General features: G+C 47.0%; 1 protein-coding gene across 4 annotated transcripts in view; it reads right to left on the bottom strand.

The window, feature by feature from the left end:
* Window positions 1-22,633, bottom strand: part of LOC135911055 (creatine transporter-like) — a 112,473-nt gene that overhangs the window by 11,017 nt on the left and 78,823 nt on the right. For 3 of the 4 annotated variants that reach the window (XM_065443145.2, XM_065443147.2, XM_065443146.2), the window contains 2 exons: window positions 19,555-19,657; window positions 7,405-7,505 (listed from right to left, as the gene is read on the bottom strand). In XM_065443145.2, the coding sequence (XP_065299217.2) occupies window positions 7,405-7,505; window positions 19,555-19,657 (204 nt within the window). Of the gene's footprint in view, window positions 1-4,232; window positions 4,377-7,404; window positions 7,506-19,554; window positions 19,658-22,633 lie in introns of all 4 variants that reach the window. The other variant, XM_070532351.1, reaches the window with a different exon arrangement.

Raw genomic sequence — 22,633 nt, 5'->3', positions numbered from 1 at the left:
ATATGGGTTAGATAAGGTGGGAAATAAAATAATGTGAAAGAGGGTCCATCATAAAACCTTGCAATAACCCTTAAACCCATAAGCAAGATGACTGTCGCCCGTTACCTCGTCTGTTTTTCCCTAACTGTACAGCACTTTTCGTGCGAAATTGGCAACTGGAAACAAAAATCGCAAGGAGTTGAGAAATTAAGCGATATACTAAGGGAGGGAGCCAAGGCAACAACCAAACTGCAAGCAAAAGCGAATAATAGAAAAGTTAAGCGTTGTTTATGAGACTATTTATGGATCAACATCTTTTTATTGAAAAAGGAAGCAGAGAAAACGCCGCCGTAAGTGGACAACAATTACTTATTTTGAATGACGCTTCTACAGTTATCGTTCGAACCGCCTCACGTAGCCACTTCTCTGCTGTGCTTATGTGGGTGTTTTTCTAACCTTTCGCGGTGAGCGCAGTACGTCTAGAATCGCAGAGTCCTGCGCTGTACGCGGTTTTATGGGACTGGCGGCCGCACAGCGTTACGCAATTCGCGGAACTGTCAAAACTGATCAACAAGGCGAAAATAACTGATGAATAACTGAAATAACTATAACATGAGAAACACTGAAGAAGCCGTAAAAAAATGAACGAAGCCTGAAATCAGTAAAAAAGAAACCTGGCATAGGACAAACCATGATGTATGCACTAAAAGATAAAAAGGATAATCATCATCAGCAATCTCGAAGATATAGTAAAAGCAGCGGAAAGATTCTAAGCTGACGTGTGTACAGTACCAAGAGGAGTCACGATACCTCACTTAGAAACAGTAATGAACAGGATACAGAAACTCCTATTTGACAGAAACCACATTTGAAACCCAGCAACCCACATTTGACAGCTTCTCCAGAGTATAAACACCTGGCATTTCCCTGGCATAGCGAATCTTGTCACAGAAAGATGCTTGAGGTCTGCCTCACCAAATTACGCTGCCGCATTCCCTCCATAAATTTCTATTTATACAGGTCGGGTTGGGTTCCCTCTCCCGTTTGTTCTTTTTGTGAGGAGGAGGAGACGATACAGCACTTTCTTCTATCTTGCCGCCGCTTTACTGCGTAAAGAAAAAGATTGTTGGGGATACCTTTTCAAAGAATTGGCCTGGACTTGACAGAACCTGCAATTCTTTCATTCGGGGCGTCCACTTTGGGATTCAGCCACAGGGATGCATGCTTCGCTGTCCAAACATTCCTTAGAGAATCTAAACGAATGCCCTGCTAAATTCTATTTTTTATTACATTTAAATTATATATTCCTCATTCAACAGCACCTTCCTGATTTTCAATGGAAGGTGAATTCCTGAATTCCTGAATTATTTATTCCTGGAAAAAAAATTAAATTCCTGGAAATTTATGCTCTGCATTATTTTGGAATAATCCACCCATTCCTTGGCCGATCCCCCATCGTGGGTAGGAGCCACACGTGCCACAGGCTACAACAACAACAACAACAAAGGAACAAGAGTTCACGATCGCCAGTCGGCCACTAGAGTCCGTGAAGGAGCACGTTTACCTAGGTCAGTTAATCACAGGCAACCCTGATCATGAGAAGAAAATTCACAGAAGAATAAAAATAGGTTGGATTGCATACGGCAGACATTGCCAGCTCCTGACTGGAAGCTTACCATTATTATTGAAAAGTAAGGTGTGCAATCAGTGCATTTTGCCAGTGCTGACATATGGGGCAGAGACTTGAGAGCAAGTTAAAGGGAAGCTGAAAGGTTTTCCAGAAAAAATGAGTGAACATCTGTACATAATGGTTTTCAACCCTCCGAATTCGAATATCGTATCGAAATTGAGCGAAAGAAAGCGCAAATATATTTTATTTCGACGAAAAGTGCAGTAGCTGACACGCCCAGCTCGCGCGTCTCGTTTCCGCCTGTGATTGGTCGGTGCGCCTCGTGACGTCAACTCTGCCGCTGCCGACCGCTGCCGCTACACATGAAGCGCAGTGCCGGGTAGTTTGGTGCTGTTTTTCTGAGACGGTAATGGAAAATTTAGAGAGACTGCGTTTTTCTGAGGAGTTCGGCGTTACTCCCTACATGTACGAGCCGATTGCGAAGAGCCGGCCTCTCGAAGAAGCAAACGATGCTGGTGCGAGCAGTGCTTTCGACGCGAGCGAAAGCAAAGTCTTGGGATCTCCTCGTGTTGGAAATGCTCTTTGGTGAGTATGTTTTTTGCAAAGCTATCTAGTGATCTCGCCGATCTTTCGCCGATCTAGTGAGCTCGTTTCCGGTCAAACAACTGTAGTGTTCTGTTCCTGCATGCCTCCTCGTGGAACGTAAGCGAGGATGCGATCGTCGGCATTTGTGCGCTGTCCAAAGCTGTGGGCAATCTAAAAAGACGGTTTAAACGTGTGAAAAGCTTCCCCGTTCATGCAGTACGTGTAGCGATCTTCATCTGTTGACTACCACTCATGTTGACTACCGCTCACGTTGATTAGCACACACGTTGATTACCGCTCACGTTGACTACCACTCTACATACACGCAGACGCACCAACAAAGGAATACAGGGTCGATCGAAGCAAATTACGAAGGCACGCACGCAGAAACAAGCGCGGTCAGGCACGGTCGCGGACGCTGAGAAGGAACGAAGCAGCAGAGTTGACGTCACAACACCGCGGTTTCCGGTCTCCGCTCCGCTCGCTCACTCGACGGGGGGCGGAGCTACAGCGCAATTTCAACCGACGATTACGTCGCTCCTAATTGAAAAAGAAAACCCAAATTTTACCTACATGGTTTATAAGGTTCCCGCATCCGTATATGAGCGTCTTATTGAATTCGACAGACTCTTCAGCTTCCCTTTAAGGATCACGCAAAGAGCGATCGAACGAAGATTGCTAGGCATAACGTTAAGAGAGAGAAAGAGCGGTTTGGATCAGAGAGCGAACGGGTATAGACGATATTCTAATTGATATCAAGAGGAAAAAATGTAGCTGGGCAGGCCATGTTTTGCGCCGGTTAGATAACCGTTGGACCATTAGGATTACAGAATGGTTACCAAGAGAAGGAAAAGGCAATCGAGGACGACAAAAGACTAGACGGAGCGATGAAATTAGGAAATTCGCGGGCGCTAGTTGGAATCGGTTGGCGCAGGACAGGGGTAATTGTAGATCGCATTGCAGGGAGAGGCCTTCATCCTGCAGTGGACATAAAACAGGATTATAATGATAATGATGACGACGATGACGACGACGACGACGACGACGACAATGATGATGATGATGATGATGAAGGTGGTGCCCCCCCCCCCCGAAAAAAAATCCTGCGTACGTGCCTGTCTGGAGGTGAAGCTACATTGACGACATTGATACACAATCCTCGCTCTACCGTACCCACGAACCAGAATCTTTTAGACGTTCTTGTAGATAATGTTGCTGTGTGCACGTTGATTGTCAACGGGGCACATGTGTCCTTTATGAGTGCTTCCCTTCACCGTCCACTCTCTAAAGTTCTGAAGCCTGCCCCACACCGAGCCGTACAAGTCGCTGACGGAGGACTGTAGCTATTGTTGGCGTGTGCTCTAGCCATGTCACGAGGAACGAGGAACGCTACGAGAACGCCATCATTTTCTTCCCCGTCATCGAGCATTGTCCTCACGAACTCACTCTTCGTATGGATTTTCTCGCCAGTCTTTCTGCTCTCATCGACTATTCGGTCGGCTCACTTCATCTTGACTTGCGTCTTCTTCCCGACCCTTGTTTACCCGCCTTAAATAAAATTAGGCTGCCTGGATTTGATTTGCCTGCCGTCTAAATCTGTGACACACGTCGACTTGTTTTGCACACCAGCTTTACCTGACGGCAAAAAAATGGTCGCACCAATTGTGGCCGTTATGCTTACACATAGTGTTGCCGTTCCGCACACTCTGCTGACAATTACTGCTAAGCGCACCTGCATGCACTTCGTCAATTTCACGCTAACCGCCCAAGTCCTCCCTCGAGGCATCTCATTGGCTGAATTTAGCACGCTGCATGATTGTCAGATCGAGCCCTTCACAGGCGAAGATTGTTGTGCCTCCGTCGGCACGGTGAGGTCATCCCACGCCAGCGGTGTCGACATTCAGAAGATGGTTTCCTGTGACCTTACACGTGCTCCATCTGAAGCCCTTTGCCGCGCTATTTAAGTCTATTGTGATATTTTTTTTTTACTTTGACAATCGACCCCTGTGCCAAACGTCCCTCGTTACCCATTGCTTACCTACTGGCGATGCGAACCCTATTCACCGACATTAATATCGTGTTTCCACGTCGGTACGAGCAGTTGTCCAACAGGAAAGAAAACAGACGCTTGCGTAGGGTATTGTAGAGCCTTCCTGTAGACTCTGGGCTTCTCCCATGTTCTCTGTCAAAAAGAAGAATGGAACGTGGCGTTTTCGTGTAGGTTATCGCCACCTGAACAAAATCACTAAAAAGGACCTTTACCCTTTGCACGTAATGATGATACTCTAGACTGTCTGTATGGTGCTACCCGCATTTCTTCCGTCAATCTGTGGTTCGGCTACTGGCAGATTGCCGCCGACGACATGGACCAACAGAAAATTGCATTTGTTACCTCTGACGGTCTTTATCACTTCTAGGTGACGCCTTTCACGCTCTGTAACGGGCCAACCACCTTAGAACTAATGGAATCTCTACTTCAGGGCTTCAAGTGGTCCACCTCTTTGTGCTATGTGGACGACGTGACAGTTTTTGCGCCCACATCTGACACCCATCTCGGCCGTTTCTCAAGCATGGTTCACGTGTTCCGCCGGGCCGGTCTCCAGGTGAAATGTTTTAAACGTGCCTTCGCCCACCGCAAATCACCGTCCTTGGACATCTCGTGGATGCAAGAGGCGTACGACTTGACCCGGAGGAAATTCGCGCCGTTACGAACTTTCCGGTCCCAAAGTAAAAAAAAAAAAAGACGTTCGCAGTTTCATAGGGCTGTGCTCCTATTACTGGCGCTTTGTAGAAGATTTTGCGACCATCACACGGCCCCTTACCGAGCTGCTGAAGAAAGACGTCCCGTTTTCTTGGAGTCCCGATTATGACACATCTTTTTCTTATCTCACTACTCCGCTTACCACGCCTCCCATCTTGGGCCACTTTGACACATCTGCCTCAACGGAAGTTCGAGCCCGTGGTCACGACAAGGAACAGTGTTATTGCAATGCTAGCATGGACATGATCAGGTTAGAGTCTACGGGAGCCTACTTCTATCACTCGCCAAGCGCAATTATTCAATCACAAGCGCGATTGCTTAGCTTTTGTGTGGGCAGTTGCGAAATTTCACCCATACTCGTACTGACGTCCATTCTGTGCCATCACTGATCACCACAATCTCTGCTGGCCATCCTCGCTCAAGACCCCATGGGACGGCTTGGTCGCTCGGATTTACGCCTGGAAGAGTATAGCTCCTGACTCGTATATAAGACGGGACGCTTGCACCAGAATGCAGATTGTTTGTCGGCTACCTCGTGGAAGAACCGGCAGATGTGGACACTATCGCTTCTGTTTTCTCTGTGTCACAGTTGCTTCAAATCAGCAACGAGCAACGCCTCTATCTTTTTTTTACGAGCCGGGGGCGCCTCCAAGAGTTTATCGTGAACGAGGGGACATTACACCGCCGTAATTGTTAGCTCCTCGACCATTACATGTGCTCATCATTCCATCACACTTGCGTTCTACTGTCCTCCGCCAAATTCATGAGGGTCCGTTGGCTACTTGAGAGTCTCGCCCACATGCGCCCATGTATGCCACCACTGCTTTCGGATGGGACTCGCCCGCTCCGTTCGAAGTGACGTTGCCGCTTGTGAGTCCTGTCAGCGCCGGAAGAACACATCCACGCTTCCAGCTGAATGTCCCCAGCCAATCGAGGTCCCACCGAAACACTTTTTCTGAGTTGGTCTAGACCTTCTCAGGTCGTTTCCTATTTGGGGCTAGGAAAATAAAAGGGACGCCGTCGTTACCGATTACGCTACGCCGTACGCTATCACTAGAGCCCTCCCGACAAGTTGCGCTACTGACATCGCTGACTTTCATCTTTACCATATCATTTTAGTACACGGTGCTCCACGCCAATGCGTGACTTCGCGACTAAGTGACCGCGGCCGTAGCTTCCTCTCGGCATTCGTCGAATACAACCTCTCCTCCTTCTCGACAAAGCACAAATTCAGCACGTCGTACCAACAGCAGACCAATGGCCTCACGGAGCACCTCAACCGGATAATCACCGGCAAGCTATAGAAGTACGCTGAGGCCAACCACCACGAGTGGTATCTTCATTTATCATATGTGACGTTCGTGCATATTCCATAGGTTCATGACACCGCCGGCTATTCTCCAATCTATCTCTTATACGTCCGGGAACCCGCTTTGCCCTTGGACACCCTGCTGCACTCGCCCGCGCGTTCTGCTAATGAATACGCCCGCGGCGCGATCGCAAGCCCCGACCACGTCCGGCACTCCACGTCCCGTTTGCAAGCCTCACAGGAGCACCAGAGACGCGTCTATGATTGCCGCCATCGCGACGTGCACTTTTCTCCAGGTTCTCTGGCGCTTCTCTGGTCACGCATCCGCCGCGTGGCCCTTGCCGACAATCTTCCGTCGTGTTGCACTGGGCCATACGATGTGGTGCGACAACTTACGGATGTCACATATGAAATCATCACCGCCAGCGCCTCATCGTCATGAGCAGCGAGATCAAAGACATATCACACACCTTTCACATCGAATATGCAGCTTAAGCATTGGTTTGGTACCTCTACTGCCGGAGGTGATGATACGGAGCAGCCGACATTGTGTGGCTGCAATGAAGAGGAGGAAGACCACATGTTCCCGTTTGATATATGATCGCCATATATATTGCAATCCGTTGGTTTACGTACAAATATATTGTAGATAGCCTTGTGCATAACACACACGTCCCATTATGATCACATTATCGATTTGTTATGTTGCGCCGCGCACCGCGGAAACACATCAGCCACTATGTGGCAGTAGGCGTGCTGCAGAATGTTTATGTTCAGTAATATAAATATGTGCCTCTCTGTGCTCATATTCCTCACTCATAGATAGGCCTCACTAGCAGCAGCCCGAACTGCTTCTAGTCTTCGTCGGCATCTTCCATACACTTCGGCTCTCTGTCGCACCACGCACACGCACAGTTTACACATTGCAATAGAAATAAAACTGCCACCTATAAAATACTGCCAAAACATAAAAAATTATGATAGATGAACAGATAGTGCGATTGTAAGAGCAATATACAGCTGCACGTTGCATTGCGTAGTCCTGTTATGCGCTATAAACCTGCAGAGGCCGGGAGCCGATATATTTAGCCAGCAGCAATGCGTTAATTTGCCCGCCAAACCAAACAAAACGACACTCACCAGCAGAAATATGGGACATACGAAGCGCCAGCAAAAGAGAAGAAAACTGGATGGATCTTCATTGAACGTGAAGTAAATGTCATTGATAAGGCGGCTGCTGCCTGCATGGATGACAAGAATGGAAAAATACGAGACAAATTTAGGTGACCTGAAAGGAATGTATTCATCAGGAAATGGACGATTCAAGCCCTGTAGGTCCAATTACGCGAGACACTTGAATGACAGAGGTTATTCTTGTCCTCTAGTGGCGGTTTTTTTTAACGCACTTGTGCACATTTGCTTTTATGAGATAATCACTGAAAATGTAACAACTTGTGGAATAACTCATTTTACATACGGGCGATGACATTACGATATTATATATCACCATATTTATTTGATTCTAAATAATTCCTGCCTGAGTCAGGAAAAAGCACTGCTATTATTTGTTTGACCTTCTTGAGTACTAGCGACATACCACCCTACGCAAGCAATAGACTTCACTATAACAATAGAATAGTACTCTTAAAAAACACAATAAAAGAAATTACAGAGCATCGGAAATACAAACATTGTCCATCTCTGGATGAATTCATACGGAGCAAAAGAATAAGGAAATACGTTTTGCATTTATCTAAAGTATTATTCCTTCCAGTGGTCTTCAAATTCCATAGTTTAACATAGAAAGCTTAACATTCCTTTCGTTTATTTTCCTGGAACTTCTGTCATAGGATTATTGTGCAATGGGTATGCAATTAAATATGTTTTTAGAGCCTGCAGTTCTTTTTATGCCCCACGAGAAATTAACGGATGGATAGCAAACGGCCAACCGTGCCTAGATTATTTAGCGGCTGTAAAACTGACCATTAAAACTAAAAAAAAACTTAAAACTTAAAAAAACTTAAATTTTCCGTGATTTTTTTCACGCCAACTATCGCTGATAGCGAAATCAGAATCTAAAATCACCGCAAGGTTTATAGGTGCCATGCACAGCAAAACGCATGTGAGCTAACGCGTCACCAGCGATTGTAACGATTGTAACGGAACCCAATTAGGCGGTGCTATTTCATGCAAGTGATTGCTTGGATAGAACAAGCACCGGAAAAAGGACCACGAACGGAACAGCGCAGCGAAAAATTTGAATGTACAAGTGAATGTTGGGCCCATGACATTCGCAAAAAAGTCAAAGGCCCTCCCAAAAATATTCTGGAACAACGTAAGGGTACTATCAAGTCAACTAAAATTTTACAAGCATGTATGAGGGATGAAGTAAAAAATTGGAGGACGCTTAAGCTTCGCCTTCAAGAGTGGAACGCGATAGCGTTCCCGTCGACCCGCCAAGGGGTGTAAGACAATGGGCTACAGGGCAGCCATCACTTACGAGGCGCCCCGCAGCAGACGCGGTGAGCGTCGAGCCATATGGTCGAGCAACGCGGCGTTCAGCGCAGCAACGAAACGTGCGCCTGAGCAAGCGGAGCGAACCAAAGAACTCGGTATCCCGGAGGGGGAAATGATGCACGCCAGCCAAACGTCGTGATCGGCACGGGCAGAGAGATAGAGAGATAGTGATCTAAAGAAAGGAAGGACGCTTGATTCTACAGAAGGAGCAAGGCGAAGCGTTGTCAGGGGAGAGAGTCCGAGCTGCGACAGCTCCAATGCGCGCTTGGCGCGCCATCTGTCGGGGCAGCGCCGTACATGGAGAGGAGGGGGTCTTTTGTGTTTGCCGCAAGATGGCTCTCCGTGTGCGGAAAGCGCAGAAGAAATGCAGCGAAACGCACTTCGCTACTCGTGTAATTGCGACTTCTGTAAGTTACATGTTCATAATTACCGATATACACCACAGTATAACTTTCCACGGCTCGTTTCGAAGGCAACACCGCATTCACTAGAGGCGAGTTTGCACCTTTTGGAAGCATCGAAGTCAAAGCCGGCAATAAAGAAAAAAAAACTCGTGGCTGAGTGGTAGCGTCTCCGTCTCACACTCCGGAGACCCTGGTTCGATTCCCACCCAGCCCATCTTTGAAGTTGCTTTTTGTTTATGGAGTGCCTGCCGTGATTTATCGCTCACGGTCAACGCCGCAAAACGCCGACACCGACGCCGACGACACCGGCTTTTCTGCGACACGAGCTCCTTAACGCTATCGCGTTAATAACATCTTCGAAGGAGTCGACGTACTGTGGTACATCAGACGTTATTAGTGAGAATTTTGCAAGGAAGAAATCGTAGTCGACTCAACCAAATCCAGCAACCGAGAAGGCGGAGAACTCGAAATTTGACGTAGAAACGTCTAACTAGAAAACAGTTGAAGTAAATGCCCCTAAAAACATAGCTGCAGAACTAAAAGAAATCACAATACCGCTGATGAAATATCTGTGCAGAAAGAGCAAATCACAGCTGACCAGTGCAATACAAGTTATTCAAATAAATGCAATTGGGTGGAGTGAATGCAGGATCATTCTCACCTACTCGTATATGGTCAAAAGCGATATGAATAAGACGAGCGCGTACAGGCCAGTTACAGCAAAATCAATGACACACAGAATGACAATGTGAGCCGTACAATGGGAGCTATGGAAGTGGGTGGAGAAAAACAATATACTGGGAGACCTTCACAGTGAAATAGGAACCAGCAGATGCAAAGAGGATAATGTAGTTGTATTACCGCATTGCACAGAAATTTCAATATCCGGGAATACACCTTTTTCTTCAGCACTGCTGAACATTAGGGACCTTACAATGACGTAGACGGAAATTGCTATAGGATATTCTCAAGCACGGGGTCATAGACGAGATCGTGGGGCACATCAGGGAATATATAGGGACAACTGAGTATAAATCGTATGCAATGGCCGGAAATGCAATGAAGTTGCAGAAATTTACCAAGTACAGAAGCAAGGATGTTCTCTGTCTATTTTTGTTGACCCTTTATGCAATGGACCTAGAAAGGCGACTGGAAAGCAGTGAATTGGGTTCTGTTCTATCTTAGATCAGCAATGGTGAAAACTTGCAACAGTATTTCGTTGGGCTGACGCATATAGACGAGATAGTGCCACTACCCGGCCATACAAGAAATTTACAGGCACTTGCAAATATAAGTGACAATGGAGCGATGAACCTACGCATTAAGCTTAGCACAGAGGAGTCGAAAATTATTATCTTTAACAAATAAACCAGTGAGATGTGGTATTCATTGGGCAAGATGCGATCTTCATTGTCAAGCAATAGAACTGTCATTGTGCATACATAAACGAAGGAAAAACGTACTCCGGCGTCCACAAAAAATAATCGTAAAATGGAAGGTTAGCGGGATGCAGCAATAAGGGAACATAGAGAACTTTGTGGTTGCAAGAAATACGTGATAGTGTAATGAATTTGGAAAAGTGTAATGGTGCGAGCGCTAAACTTCGCAAATGCAATTGCGTGCTTTAAATCTGAAACCTTGTCGGGGTTCGAGATGAACCAGACGGTAAAAGCACAAACGAGGCAATACGAACAAGAGCTGGGCGTCGTTTAATGCCACAGGAGCGTAATATGCAATACCTCCGTGTGGGGTCTTTAAAGAAAGAAAGAAAGAAAGAAAGGAAGAAAGAAAGAAAGAAATAAACAAACAAAGAAAGAAAGAAGGAAAGAAAGGAAGTAAGCAAGCACAGAGGAAGGTTAGCTTTGAAGAAAAACAAAGCCACATAGATAAAACAAAATGGCAGTCTAAAATGCAGAAGTTGTTGGAATGGAAAGATAGGTCAAGAAAGTTGGCAATGAAGTACCGAGCAATTGAAGATGCAAATAGAGAAACAGGAGTCATAAAAAAGAAAGTAAGAAAAACCGCGACATTAAATTGTGTCTAACGCACACGAAGAAAGAAGACCATGGAGATTTAGACAAATGGTAACAAAAATTTGTATTTTGTTTAGAAAATTGGCATGATAACGTTAATGGCAGCGCCTTGCTATTCGAGGCCCGAGTGGGTGCCTCAGGACAAGAACATTCCGGAGCAAGTATAAGCCACATTCTGAGACATCTATGCTGCAAAAAAAAAAGCCCAGAAACAACTTGGCACAGTGTAATGCAATGCCAAGATATTCATCCAGCGAAAGCCTAGCGAATACCCACCTTTCAGAAGCATTGAGATTCAAGGAAGGTGAAAGGAACAAATGGCCAGTAATCGAAATAATTAAGAAACGTCTGCCTTATTCGTGGGGAAACGCTGAGAAGGGAGTGACAGGACTACAGTCAATGACTACAGTCATTGCAGGAGTAGGTAATCGTACAATAAAGGGACAGACGCTTTTTAATATGAGAGATAATATTGAGAACAGATAGACAAAATGCAAGTTGGCGACAGAAGTAATAAATGTTCATTAAATCATGCAGGCTAGGTGACTATTTTCTCCCTCCCTGCTTTGAAGGGGATAATAATAGACCTAAGCATGATCACGAAACTGGTTTCATTAAGAGCGCTTACAATGATAAATAACAGGAATATTTCAGTGAGCTCGGCTGCATGGCAAATTTTAATAGAAGTGCTCTCATTGTGGGTCGGGCAATACGTTTCTACATTTCTACATCTATGAGCTCAATATACGCAATACGTTATTAAGAATTGCACCCTGCTCAAAGTTTTGCCAACTCCCTCAGCAAACTATTCTTCTGAAGATTTATGCAGAAGTGGTGGGCAGACGTGATTTGTACCTACAACGTAAGGCCATTTTCCTTAATTTTTTCTTGTAAAATATGGCAATAAAGAATCACATCTCTCTTAGTGCTGGTCAGTCTACGCAATTACGTAGAACTGAACGCACGTACGTATAAACGTGTATGTACACGTTTTGTACGTGCGGCGAGTGGAAAAATTATCTTTGCAGGATATGATAACAGAAGTATTATTAGCATGGTAATGGGCACTGAGAGGCGTGGGAGTACAATAAAGCACGGCAGAGATGGGAAATTAGGGAATTCATTGAAGAGTTTAGTCGTATAGGATTATAGTAGTTGTTCAATGTGACAAAAGTAAGCATTGTGTAACGAAGGTACAATGCATGATATCGTACAATTGTTACGATAAAAAAATGCAAGGAAGCAATACAAAGCAAGGCAAAAGCACGTGTTGCAGGATAAGAAATAAATATTTTCAACAATTTTCTAACATTCCCAATATCTTATACTGGGACTGTTCAGCTGCCCGGGCATTGATTTCAGCCAGATGTCTTATTCCCAAACACAATGCCCAATGTATCTTTGAAGAAATTCTGGTTACTTTTGATGCACAGGCGATTTTCGAGAAGAAAGTTCCTGTAAAGGCATTGCCGAGTCTACAAATCACTTTAAAATAACTCAAGCGTCTCCAGTACACCAGCAGAACCCAAGCATTAAACGTTGCCGCATAGCTGCGCGTCCTTCATTGATTCAAGACAACATTCGTTTGGGCTAGATGGTGCATACTTGAATTAGGAGTGAACTGCGCCAACTAAGATGGTCACGAAAGGGAGAACGACACAGGATGGCGCTTGTCCTGTGTCTTCTCCCTTTCGCGACCGTCTTAGTTGGCGCTGTTCCGTCCTCCGTCATTGATGTTTTTCTTTTCGTTTCCTACCTCAGTCCCCATAAATGAATAAATAAATTTAGTGACGTTAGTCTTGATTGGTTAAGCACAACTAAATAGTGGTTTCTTTCCTTGCAGTCGAATTGCTTCCAATACATGTATGCTTTCATGACGATGCACTTAGGTGCGAATTAAAATTACGTACACATAAAGATGCTTGCATCTATACAGGAAACAGTGATTGCAGAAAACAATTGCGATGACGTCTAAAATATTAATAGTTTTTATGGAAAGCTTAGAATATATTGTGATTGGGCGAAATAAATGAAGCAATTACGATAAAGGTGTACTTACAGGATATTTACAAGGTACAGACAATAGTTCATAAATAACTTTGTCGACAGTAAGCAGCGTCTTCAGCGCGTAAAAGTATCATGGAGCTTTATCTAAATCAAGACATAGGTTGCTCAATTTCGCCCAGCTAGAGCGATATTGTGCCTACTTTTGTAATAAATGAATGAATGAATGAATGAATGAATGAATGAATGAATGAATGAATGAATGAATGAATGAATGAATGAATGAATGAATTCTAAAGGTGTTTATTTGGCAGAGCTCGGAGCAGCGCAACGTCGACGGGCAGGGCAGTCACAGCTTTCAAAGCACGAGAGCCGTTGCTGAGCAGGAGCGCTAGACCCACTAGCGTTTAGAGCCAGTAGCGCTGAGCCCACTAGCGTTTCTCTTCGCTACAATCACCCCTCGGGAGCGAGCAGGGTGCCGTCCGGCGACCTAACAGCTCGTCACGATGAGCGGGTCGTAGTAACGCTTTAAACGGTCGACATGGACAATATCGCGTCTACGGCGGCGCATCTCTGAAGATTGCTCAACTGGTTCTATGACATAGTTCACAGGAGATGCGCGTTCGAGAACACTATAAGGGCCTTCATACTTAGGAACCAGTTTTGATGAGAGGCCAGGGGCAGTTAAAGGGACTGAGAGCCACACGAGCGCTCCCGGATCAAAGGTGACCGTGGCAGTGGCGTCACCACGAGTGCTCCTATAGCGATCTTGATCATCGGAAGTAAAGGACTGTGTGAGGTAGCGGCACTCTTCTGCATGTCTGACCGTGGCAGAAATAGGCACGCACTCGGATGCATCCGACCGGTACGGAAGAATGGTGTCGATGGTGTGCGTAGGGTGTCGACCATACAGCAAGAAATAGGGTGAAAATCCAGTGGTGCTCTACGTAGCGGTATTATTCGCGTAGGTGACGAATGGCAGAATGGCGACCCAGTTCGTGTGGTCGGAGGCAACGTACATTGAAAGCATGTCGCTGAGCGTACGGTTGAAGCGTTCTGTGAGGCCATTCGTTTGAGGGTGGTACACCGTAGTAGTACGATGAACAACGTGGCACTCTTTGAGAATCGCTTCAACTACTTCCAACTGGAAGACGCGTCCGCGATCGCTGAGCAGTTCTTGAGGTGGACCATGCCGCAGGATTAATCGGCGAAGCAGGAATGATGCAACATTGCGCGCTAAAGCTGCTGGGAGAGCGGCGGTTTCAGCGTATCGTGAAAGGCGATCTACTGCCACAATGGCCCAGCGGTTACCAGCCAACGTCAGGGGAAGTGGCTCATACAAATCGATGCCAACGCGCCCGAACGGCCGGGGAGGGCAGGGTAGAGGCTGCAGACCAGCTGGCGAGAGGTGGGGTGAATATTTTCGGCGCATGAGCGAACGAACTCTTGAATGTAGTTGTACATTCCTCGCCAGTAGTAGCCTCGTCGGAGGCGCTGGTAGGTTTCGAAAAGTCCCGAGTGAGCACGCTGTGGATCAGAGTGGAACGATGCGCAGATTTCAGAACGCAGGCTTTGAAGTACAACTAATAACCACAGGCGGCCGTCAGAGGTGTAATTCCGTCGGTGAAGCAGGTCGTCACGAATGGCGAAATGGCGAGCTTGAGGCGCAATGCACGAGTGGTTAGCTACGATGACGGATCAGCAAAGCAGTCTCTGATGGAGGCAATCCAGGGGTCGTTGCGCTGTTCAGAAGCGATGGTCCCAATGTCGGCGGAGGAAACGTCAAGCTGGGATATTGCGCAGCAGGCATTGTCATCTGGCAAGAGAGAACGTGAGAAGGCGTCAGTATCAGCATTGCTGGCGTCCGTTGCGGTACAGCACGCGGATATCGTAATCCAGTAAGCGAAGCGCCCAGCGGGCGAGACGGCCTAAGGGATCCTTCAAAGACGACAGCCAGAATAGTGCATGGTGGTCCGTGACGACATCAAATTGGAGACCATATAAATAGGGCCGGAACTTGGTAAGCGCCCAGATGTTCGCCAGGCATTCTTTTTCCGTGACGGTGTAGTTGGTCTCGGCTTTAGTAAGCATACGGCTTTCATATGCCACAACATATTTTGGAAACCCTTTGCGCTGCACTAGGACAGCACTGAGGCCAACACCGCTGGCATCTCTGTGTACCTCAATGGGTGCCGTTGGGTCGTAGTGGCGCGAAATGAGGAGACGTCAGCAAACGACGGAGCTTAGGGAATGCCTCGTCAAACTCGGGCGACCACGAATGGAGAGGTCCGTTGCTGCCAAGGAGCTTCGTCAGGGGCGATATGACGGCGGCGAAATTGCGAATGAAGCGCCTGAAGTAGAAACACAAACCTACAAAACTGCGCAGTTCTTTGACGGACGTCTGTTTAGAAAATTCAGCTACGGCCCGAAGTTTTGCTGGATCGGGAAGGATTTCATCCTTCGAGACGACGTAACCTAGTACCGTGAGCTGCCGCGCTGCAAATCGGCACTTCTTTAGGTTCAGTATGAGGCCAGCGTTTGCTAATCACGTCAAAACCCGCCGTAGGCGTTGAAGGTGCGTGGTGAAGTCAGAGGCAAAAACAACAACATCGTCGAGATAACATAAGAAAGTGTGCCACTTCAAACTACGGAGAACTGTGTCCATCATGCGTTCAACGGTTGCTGGCCCATTACAAAGCCCAAGCGGCATGAAGTTCAATTCGTATAAGCCGTCGGGTGTGACAAAGGCTGTCTTCGGCCTATTGACGTCAGCCATGGGTACTTGCCGATAGCTGGAGCATTAATCTAGAGATGAAAAGAATTCTGCTCCTTGTAGGCTATCGATGGCGTCATCGATTCGCGGCAGCGGGTATACATCTTTGCGAGTGATCTTGTTTAGGCACCGATAGCCTACACAGAACCGTACCGAGCCGTGTTGTTTCGTAACAAGGACGACAGGGGATGCCCATGGACTGTTCGAAGGTCGGATCACTTCGCGGTGAAGCATATCGTCCAATCGCTCATTAATCACACGATGTTCTATGGCAGAGACGCGATATGGTCGTTGCCACAATGAAGGTTGGGAGCCAGTGTCAATATGGTGCGTGACAGCAGACGCCCGGCCCAGGGAAGGTTGCCCGACATCAAAAGTAGAACGATATTCTTCCAAGATGCGCAGAAGCTGCGAACGCTGAGGTGGGGCGAGGCCATCGGCAATAGATCAATCGAACACACCTGTGGGCAAAGGGTCGGACGTAGAGAGAGAACCGAGCGTGTTGTAACTGGCGCAGGACGTGTCTTCGTGAACATCCGTAATTTGTACGGCGTCGATAACTTCCACGTGGCCAACACATTCGCCTTGAAGCAGCATCACAGGGTATGAGAAGGGGTTACAGACAAAAATAGCTGTGGAGCCCTGCTTGACGTTCACAGTCGCAAAAGGCAGCAGCAGACCTTTTCGAGTACAAAAGCTCCCGATGAAGAAAGTAGTGCGATGGCGTCAGAGAGGCTGCATTGCATTGATACAATCACTGACGAGTTGGGTGGAACATTGGTGTGGTGCCTGACGAGTAGTTTGTTCGCAAAAGAAGCATTATCGGCAAGCGTCATATCTGAGATCGGCGGCAGTCCTAGTTCGGCCAGTGCGCAATGAATGACGGCATCGCGGCGGGCGAGAAAGCCCCACCCCCGGATAACTTCGTGGGAGCACGAGAAAATCACAATAAATTTGATGGCGTATACAATGTCCTCGATGAGAACATGAGCGGCGCACGCCGCAATCGGGTGAATACGCTGTGCGCCTGCTCTGCGGAGGGCGAATCCAGCAATGGGCGTCGTCACCTTTCGAAGGAAACGACAAAGCTTTGCGTCCATAACTGATACAACGGCTCCAGTATCCACGAGGGTATATGTGCGCACACCGTCAACTAACACGTCTATCACATTGGTCGGGCTACGTTGAGGACTTCCGCATTTCGACGGCATCGCAGTCCTTGCATCGTGAACTGCGACGATTAGTTTTCCTCATCCCGAGCATCGGGACGAGGCCGCATTGGTGATGGGAAGCGTCGGCATGGAGAAGTTGAGCGGCGGATGTTGGCGGACCGGCAGAATGGTGGTGACGCAGCCCGAGGTTCGTCGTCGTAATAAGGGCGCGGAGAACCCACCATAGAACTTGGCACACATGGTGTAGCGCTAGGCGACTGCACGGGACTACAGTGGCGTGTGACGTGGCCTGCATAGCCGCACGCAAAAAATATCGGTCGATTGTCCGCTGTACGCCACCGAGTCGTTGCGGCAGGTCCCAACCATGTGAAAGGACGCGTTGGACGTGGTGGCTGGTGAAGTGATTGCATAGCAGGCTGTTGTCGGGGCATAGCGAGGACTTCAGCGTACGTGAGAGGTCCCCGTTGAGGGCGTTGTTGAGGCTGGGTGACAACTTCCGCGTAGCTGAGTGGCACAGCCATCGGGATCTGTTGGGGCCTGGCCATGGCTTCGGCGTAGCTGTGAGGCGCAGCCGCAGGAACAGGCTGGTGGTGCTCAGGCAAAACCTCGCGCAGTTCTTGCCCTATGACGCGGCGAAGCAGAGGCACAAAACTTGGCGTAGGCGCGTGTACCGACTGCGGCTGTGCAAACTCCATCAACGAGAGTTGCCCGGCAACTTCCTCGTGCTCATCAGCGTGGAGTCCGCAGAAAATACCCGCCGCCTCACCCACAACTTAACGGGGAAGAGGCCGCCGATTGGCGTAAAATACAGACCGGGGTGTTCCCCCATTTAAAATTGCTAAACACCATGTATCCCACTCGTTATAGGGCCAACTGTCCTTGGTGCGGTGGCATACCTACCCTAGTACACATAACCTGGGAGTGTACTAAGCACCCTCATAGGCCAAATACCAGTAGGACAATTGCGCAGTGGGAGGCACAGCTCGCCCGCTCCGACCTGGAAGGACAAACGTCCTTAATTAGCCAGGTCGGGCAGCCGGCAGAGGCCAGTGGGGCCCTGGACTGAGAGGCTCCGACCACCCCTCCTGCAAACCTTTACAACTGCAATAAAGTTTCTCTCTATATCTCTCTCCTCGCGGACGAACGCCTTCATTTCTGCGAGTGACGCTGCCTGGTTGGACATGGCAGCCAAACCAGCGAGGTGTTCGTCAGGCGGTAGAGATCGACGGATCAGTGACCGCTGCCTGCGGAGTTCCACGTAACTCTGGCACAGTGTGACAATTTTATCCACAAAGCGTAGACTTTTGGACAGCAACATGCTAAAGCCGTCGTCTTCTATGGTTTTCAGGATGTTTCGGATTCGATCAGACTCCGCCATGGTTGAATCAACTTTCCTGCATAGGTCCAGGACATCTTCGATACAACTGGTGAATGTTTCGCCTGGGTGTTGCGCTCGTTCTCGCAAACGTTGCTCAGCACGCAGCTTGCGAACAGCAGGGCGACCAAATACATCGGCGAGGGAAGTCTTAAATTCCGACCATGTCTGAAACTCTGCTTGATGGTAGTTATACCACAGGTTGGCCACTCCCGCGAGGTAGAACAGAACATGGCTCAGTTTGGCCGCTTCGTCCCACTTGTTATGGTCGCCTACCCTGTCGTACGCCGTGAGCCATTCGTCCACGTCAGTGTCGTCCGCTCCAGTGTAGATAGGAGGGTCGCGATGACGAAGCACCCCGCTACACGCAGTGGGTGCGTTTGCTGGGATGTGTCTTGGGGCATGGTAGATGGTAGGGTACGGGCCGGAGTTCCAGGATGATCGTCTGAGGGTACCCCGCAACTCCACCAATTCTAAAGGTGTTTATTTGGCAGAGCTCGGAGCAGCGCAGCGTCGACGGGCAGGGCAGTCACAGCTTCCAAGCACGAGAGCCGTTGCTGAGCAGGAGCGCTCGACCCACTAGCGTTTAGAGCGAGTAGCGCTGAACCCACTAGCGTCGCTCTTCGCTACAGAATGAATGAATGTTTTATTCTTCCCACCAAATTAGGGAACGTACCTAAGATAAAAAAAGCTACAAAAATAAAACTTGACGACATCTGGGTCACACGGCTTCTACCACCATCTTATGTACTACATAAATCCCACAAAGCCTACCACCATACAAACCAACGGCAAATTTGGTTTAGTAATACCCATCTTTATTTATGGAGGCTGTTCTTAAGTGCTGGTCCAGGTAAATTGTAGGATCGATTTCGGCAACATCGCGGGCTTTTCTTTATTGAAGCTACTTGCTATGAAATCTCTTTCCTGCCAGAGTTGTAATTTTTTTCCTGGGTTACAGGAGTGCCTCGATATTTCCTGCACCAGAAGCATGTTGCCGCGCCATACTTACCGTAGGCGTACACCACGATGATGAGTTCTGCGAAACCAATCCAGGGAAGCAGGTCACCGTACACGGTTGCTGTTACGAAGTGGCGAATTTCAATTCCAATGCCCTGTAGACACGCGAAGAGAATAGTCAGGTCATATGCAAAGCGCAATGTGCACAATCGTAGATTTTAATACTGCGCATCGAAGTGAAAAGCGCCGATAAATTAAACCGAACCTTTCATTGAGCGACCTCCCATATTTTTCCGACCGCGGCTACTGTATTGTCGAATCTATTCGTTGGTGCATATGCGAAGGTTATATTAAGATACGCGGGAAGTGATTTATATAAAACCTGCATGCTGAACACGCATGCACAGCTCTGTTCTGTGTAGCAAAAAATTCCTTCCTATATAAACCTGCACATATAATGTGGACTCACAGTTGCGTCTAAAGCACACCAATATGTTATTGAAATAGTAAATTCTATTTACCATTTTTTTCATTAATTTTTTTCTGTTAGAATTTTTGCTCAGGATGTGTCACAAGGGTGTTCTCCAAACCTCCAGAATGGGCATATTTCACTGTGGCCAATTACCACATAAAACATGAACAGATAATGTCAGTTTACAGTAGTGTCAAGAGGTACTATGAGCGTATTATAGATGCTATAAGTGGATTATAGATTAATTCAGGAGAACCCTTATTACGTTTTAGCAATTATTTGGTTAACTTTACATTCTTTGATTTACCATTTTGGTACATGCCACTGCGGGTGTATCTGTTCTTGCACAATCCTACACAATTGGCGTGTTCTTGTGTCACACAAGACGCATAGAATGCCAAAATCTTCATTGTTGCCTGTCGTACTCGCCATCACAAAATCGTACGCACCGCGGTTAGTTGCAAACCATTTAATCCACGCCTTTACCTAACTTTGATTTGCATAAGATTTGAACATGTGCGTTGGATCCACGAGAACGTTTTTATTTAGAACGTGACGCAAACGTCATGGAAAACTTGGCATTGCAACTGCGCTTCAACATTGAAGAGTATTTGTAAATTGTATAAGGAAAAGCAGTTCGAACGTAGACGATTCGCAATTTGCTTTCAGTGTTAGTGTGTTGTCAAGATAGGGTTAAGTTTTTAGTTGTTTCTGCAAGGATCCAAAGGAGGCATATCATTTTAATGGCTGGGTAGGTGCTTCGAAATTATGTCATAAATAAAAAACACTTATGGTCTGATATCTGACGTTTCGTTAGAAAGTTGTTACATGGAGTAAGCTTGCAATAACTACAGTTGCACTGTGTCCTTGTCACGATTACGAAGGCGCAAGAAATGGGGTAAAGCTAAATTTTCACTAGACGCAGTTATTTGGCCACAGAACAGCATAGGCAACAAAGCTTTCAGCAAGGAATAAATGACGATTTGAGGTAGCACCGTGCTGTCAGAACCGAGATTTACTCCACGAGGCGTGTATACGCATTATGGCAATTTTATGGCAACTGACACCACATTGTGGTAACTTAGACAATCATGGCCACTTACACCCAATGACGTAACGAACAACAACTATTACGACGTTTGTTATCAGGTATTCGTTAGCCGAGGCATTGAAATTGCGGCCACCACTTGTGATTATACTTCATTCCACGCTTCCATTCCCAAAGCCAAGGAGCAGTGCACACAGTGGAAGTATCCCGAATCTTCCCTACTGAAGTCATGACGCTTATGATAGCATTAAGAAACATGATCGTGTTTATATCCGAACGCGTGCAGCTACGCACGACCACTTCAGAGGGCAAGTTTGAATCAGTTAGCCCAAGTGATGGCTAACTGGAGATCGCTGGCATTGTCCTTCGCCCGGCAACAGTAGCGTAGCCAGAAATTTCGGTCGGGTGGGGGGGGGCTCACGTTGCAGGTCGGCCTCTTCGTAATCGAATTTGTTCAGGCATCAAATACATTAATAATACCTGCATTTCCATTGCCAAAGATGCTGTAACGAATTCTAAAACGCTACGCACGGTCAAGACAAGTAAAATATGTACTTTTTTTATAAAAGAATATACAAGTATGTCTCAAAAATTGTGTCCGAAACAATTTATATCAATGCTTCCGTGTTTTCTGTCTATTTAATAAGTAAAGAAAGAATCACACGAACATAAATAGGTCAGCTTGAAACCAGCAAAGCAGCGCATGCCATTGATATGAAAAATATAAAGGCCATGAAATGGGGGGGGGGAGCAGTTGAGGACAAATATTTCAATAAACATTGTTAATCTCCCTGCCTTTCTCCCAGTTGCATCTCTCTCTCTCTCTGTCATTCAAGAACCTTGTTTACATTTTTGTACATATGCAATGACCAGGGAAAACTCTCGATGATGCTGTCCTTTGTTACAATGTATTGCACAGGAGCAGCTGTAACTGGTCATGTATTTTAAATGCGTCGAAATAATAGTCGCAACCGAGAGCCCATATATAAAGCAGGAGTTCCCCGAATATACGAGTACGAGCCAAATGAAAGCGCGGCAATGTGAATATATGACAAACGGGGTAATTTATTTAAGAGTAGTCTTTACGAGCATTTAGACATTTGTCCCGCACACAAGACGCACACAAGAGCCGATGACCGAAATGTTCATCAATTATTGCGTGACCTGAACCGTGACTGAAGTCCACACGCCCTGCCAATCCATCGCTTCTTATCCTCCGTTCTTGTCTAATCAACCGTTGCAATTGTGTTGGCGGTGATTACACGGTGTCTTTGTCGCGGTCTTGCATCATTTTTGCAACTTTCATGTCCTTTTTTGAACCGTTTTCTCCAGCGCTTCATAGTGGCCAATGAAATGCGATGTTCAACGTACACGGCAGTAATACGGCGACAAATGTTTTGGGGGGAAACATCTTTAGCTGCCAAAAACTTCACGACACCACTCTGTTCAACTTTTGGAGTATCCACTATGTAACGCAACCATGTTCAATCCTGTGTATGAGAGCATTCAAGAACCTTTATATTCACACCTGAGTGTCACTTTTGCAAATGGCGATGCCTCTATGCTACGCGCATGCCTCGTAGATAATGAACCGAACCAATATTGCGCGGC

This window comes from Dermacentor albipictus, chromosome 1, assembly GCF_038994185.2.
Source record: "Dermacentor albipictus isolate Rhodes 1998 colony chromosome 1, USDA_Dalb.pri_finalv2, whole genome shotgun sequence".
NCBI classification, from domain to species: Eukaryota; Metazoa; Arthropoda; class Arachnida; order Ixodida; family Ixodidae; genus Dermacentor; species Dermacentor albipictus.
This window is presented reverse-complemented; position numbering and strand designations above follow the sequence as displayed.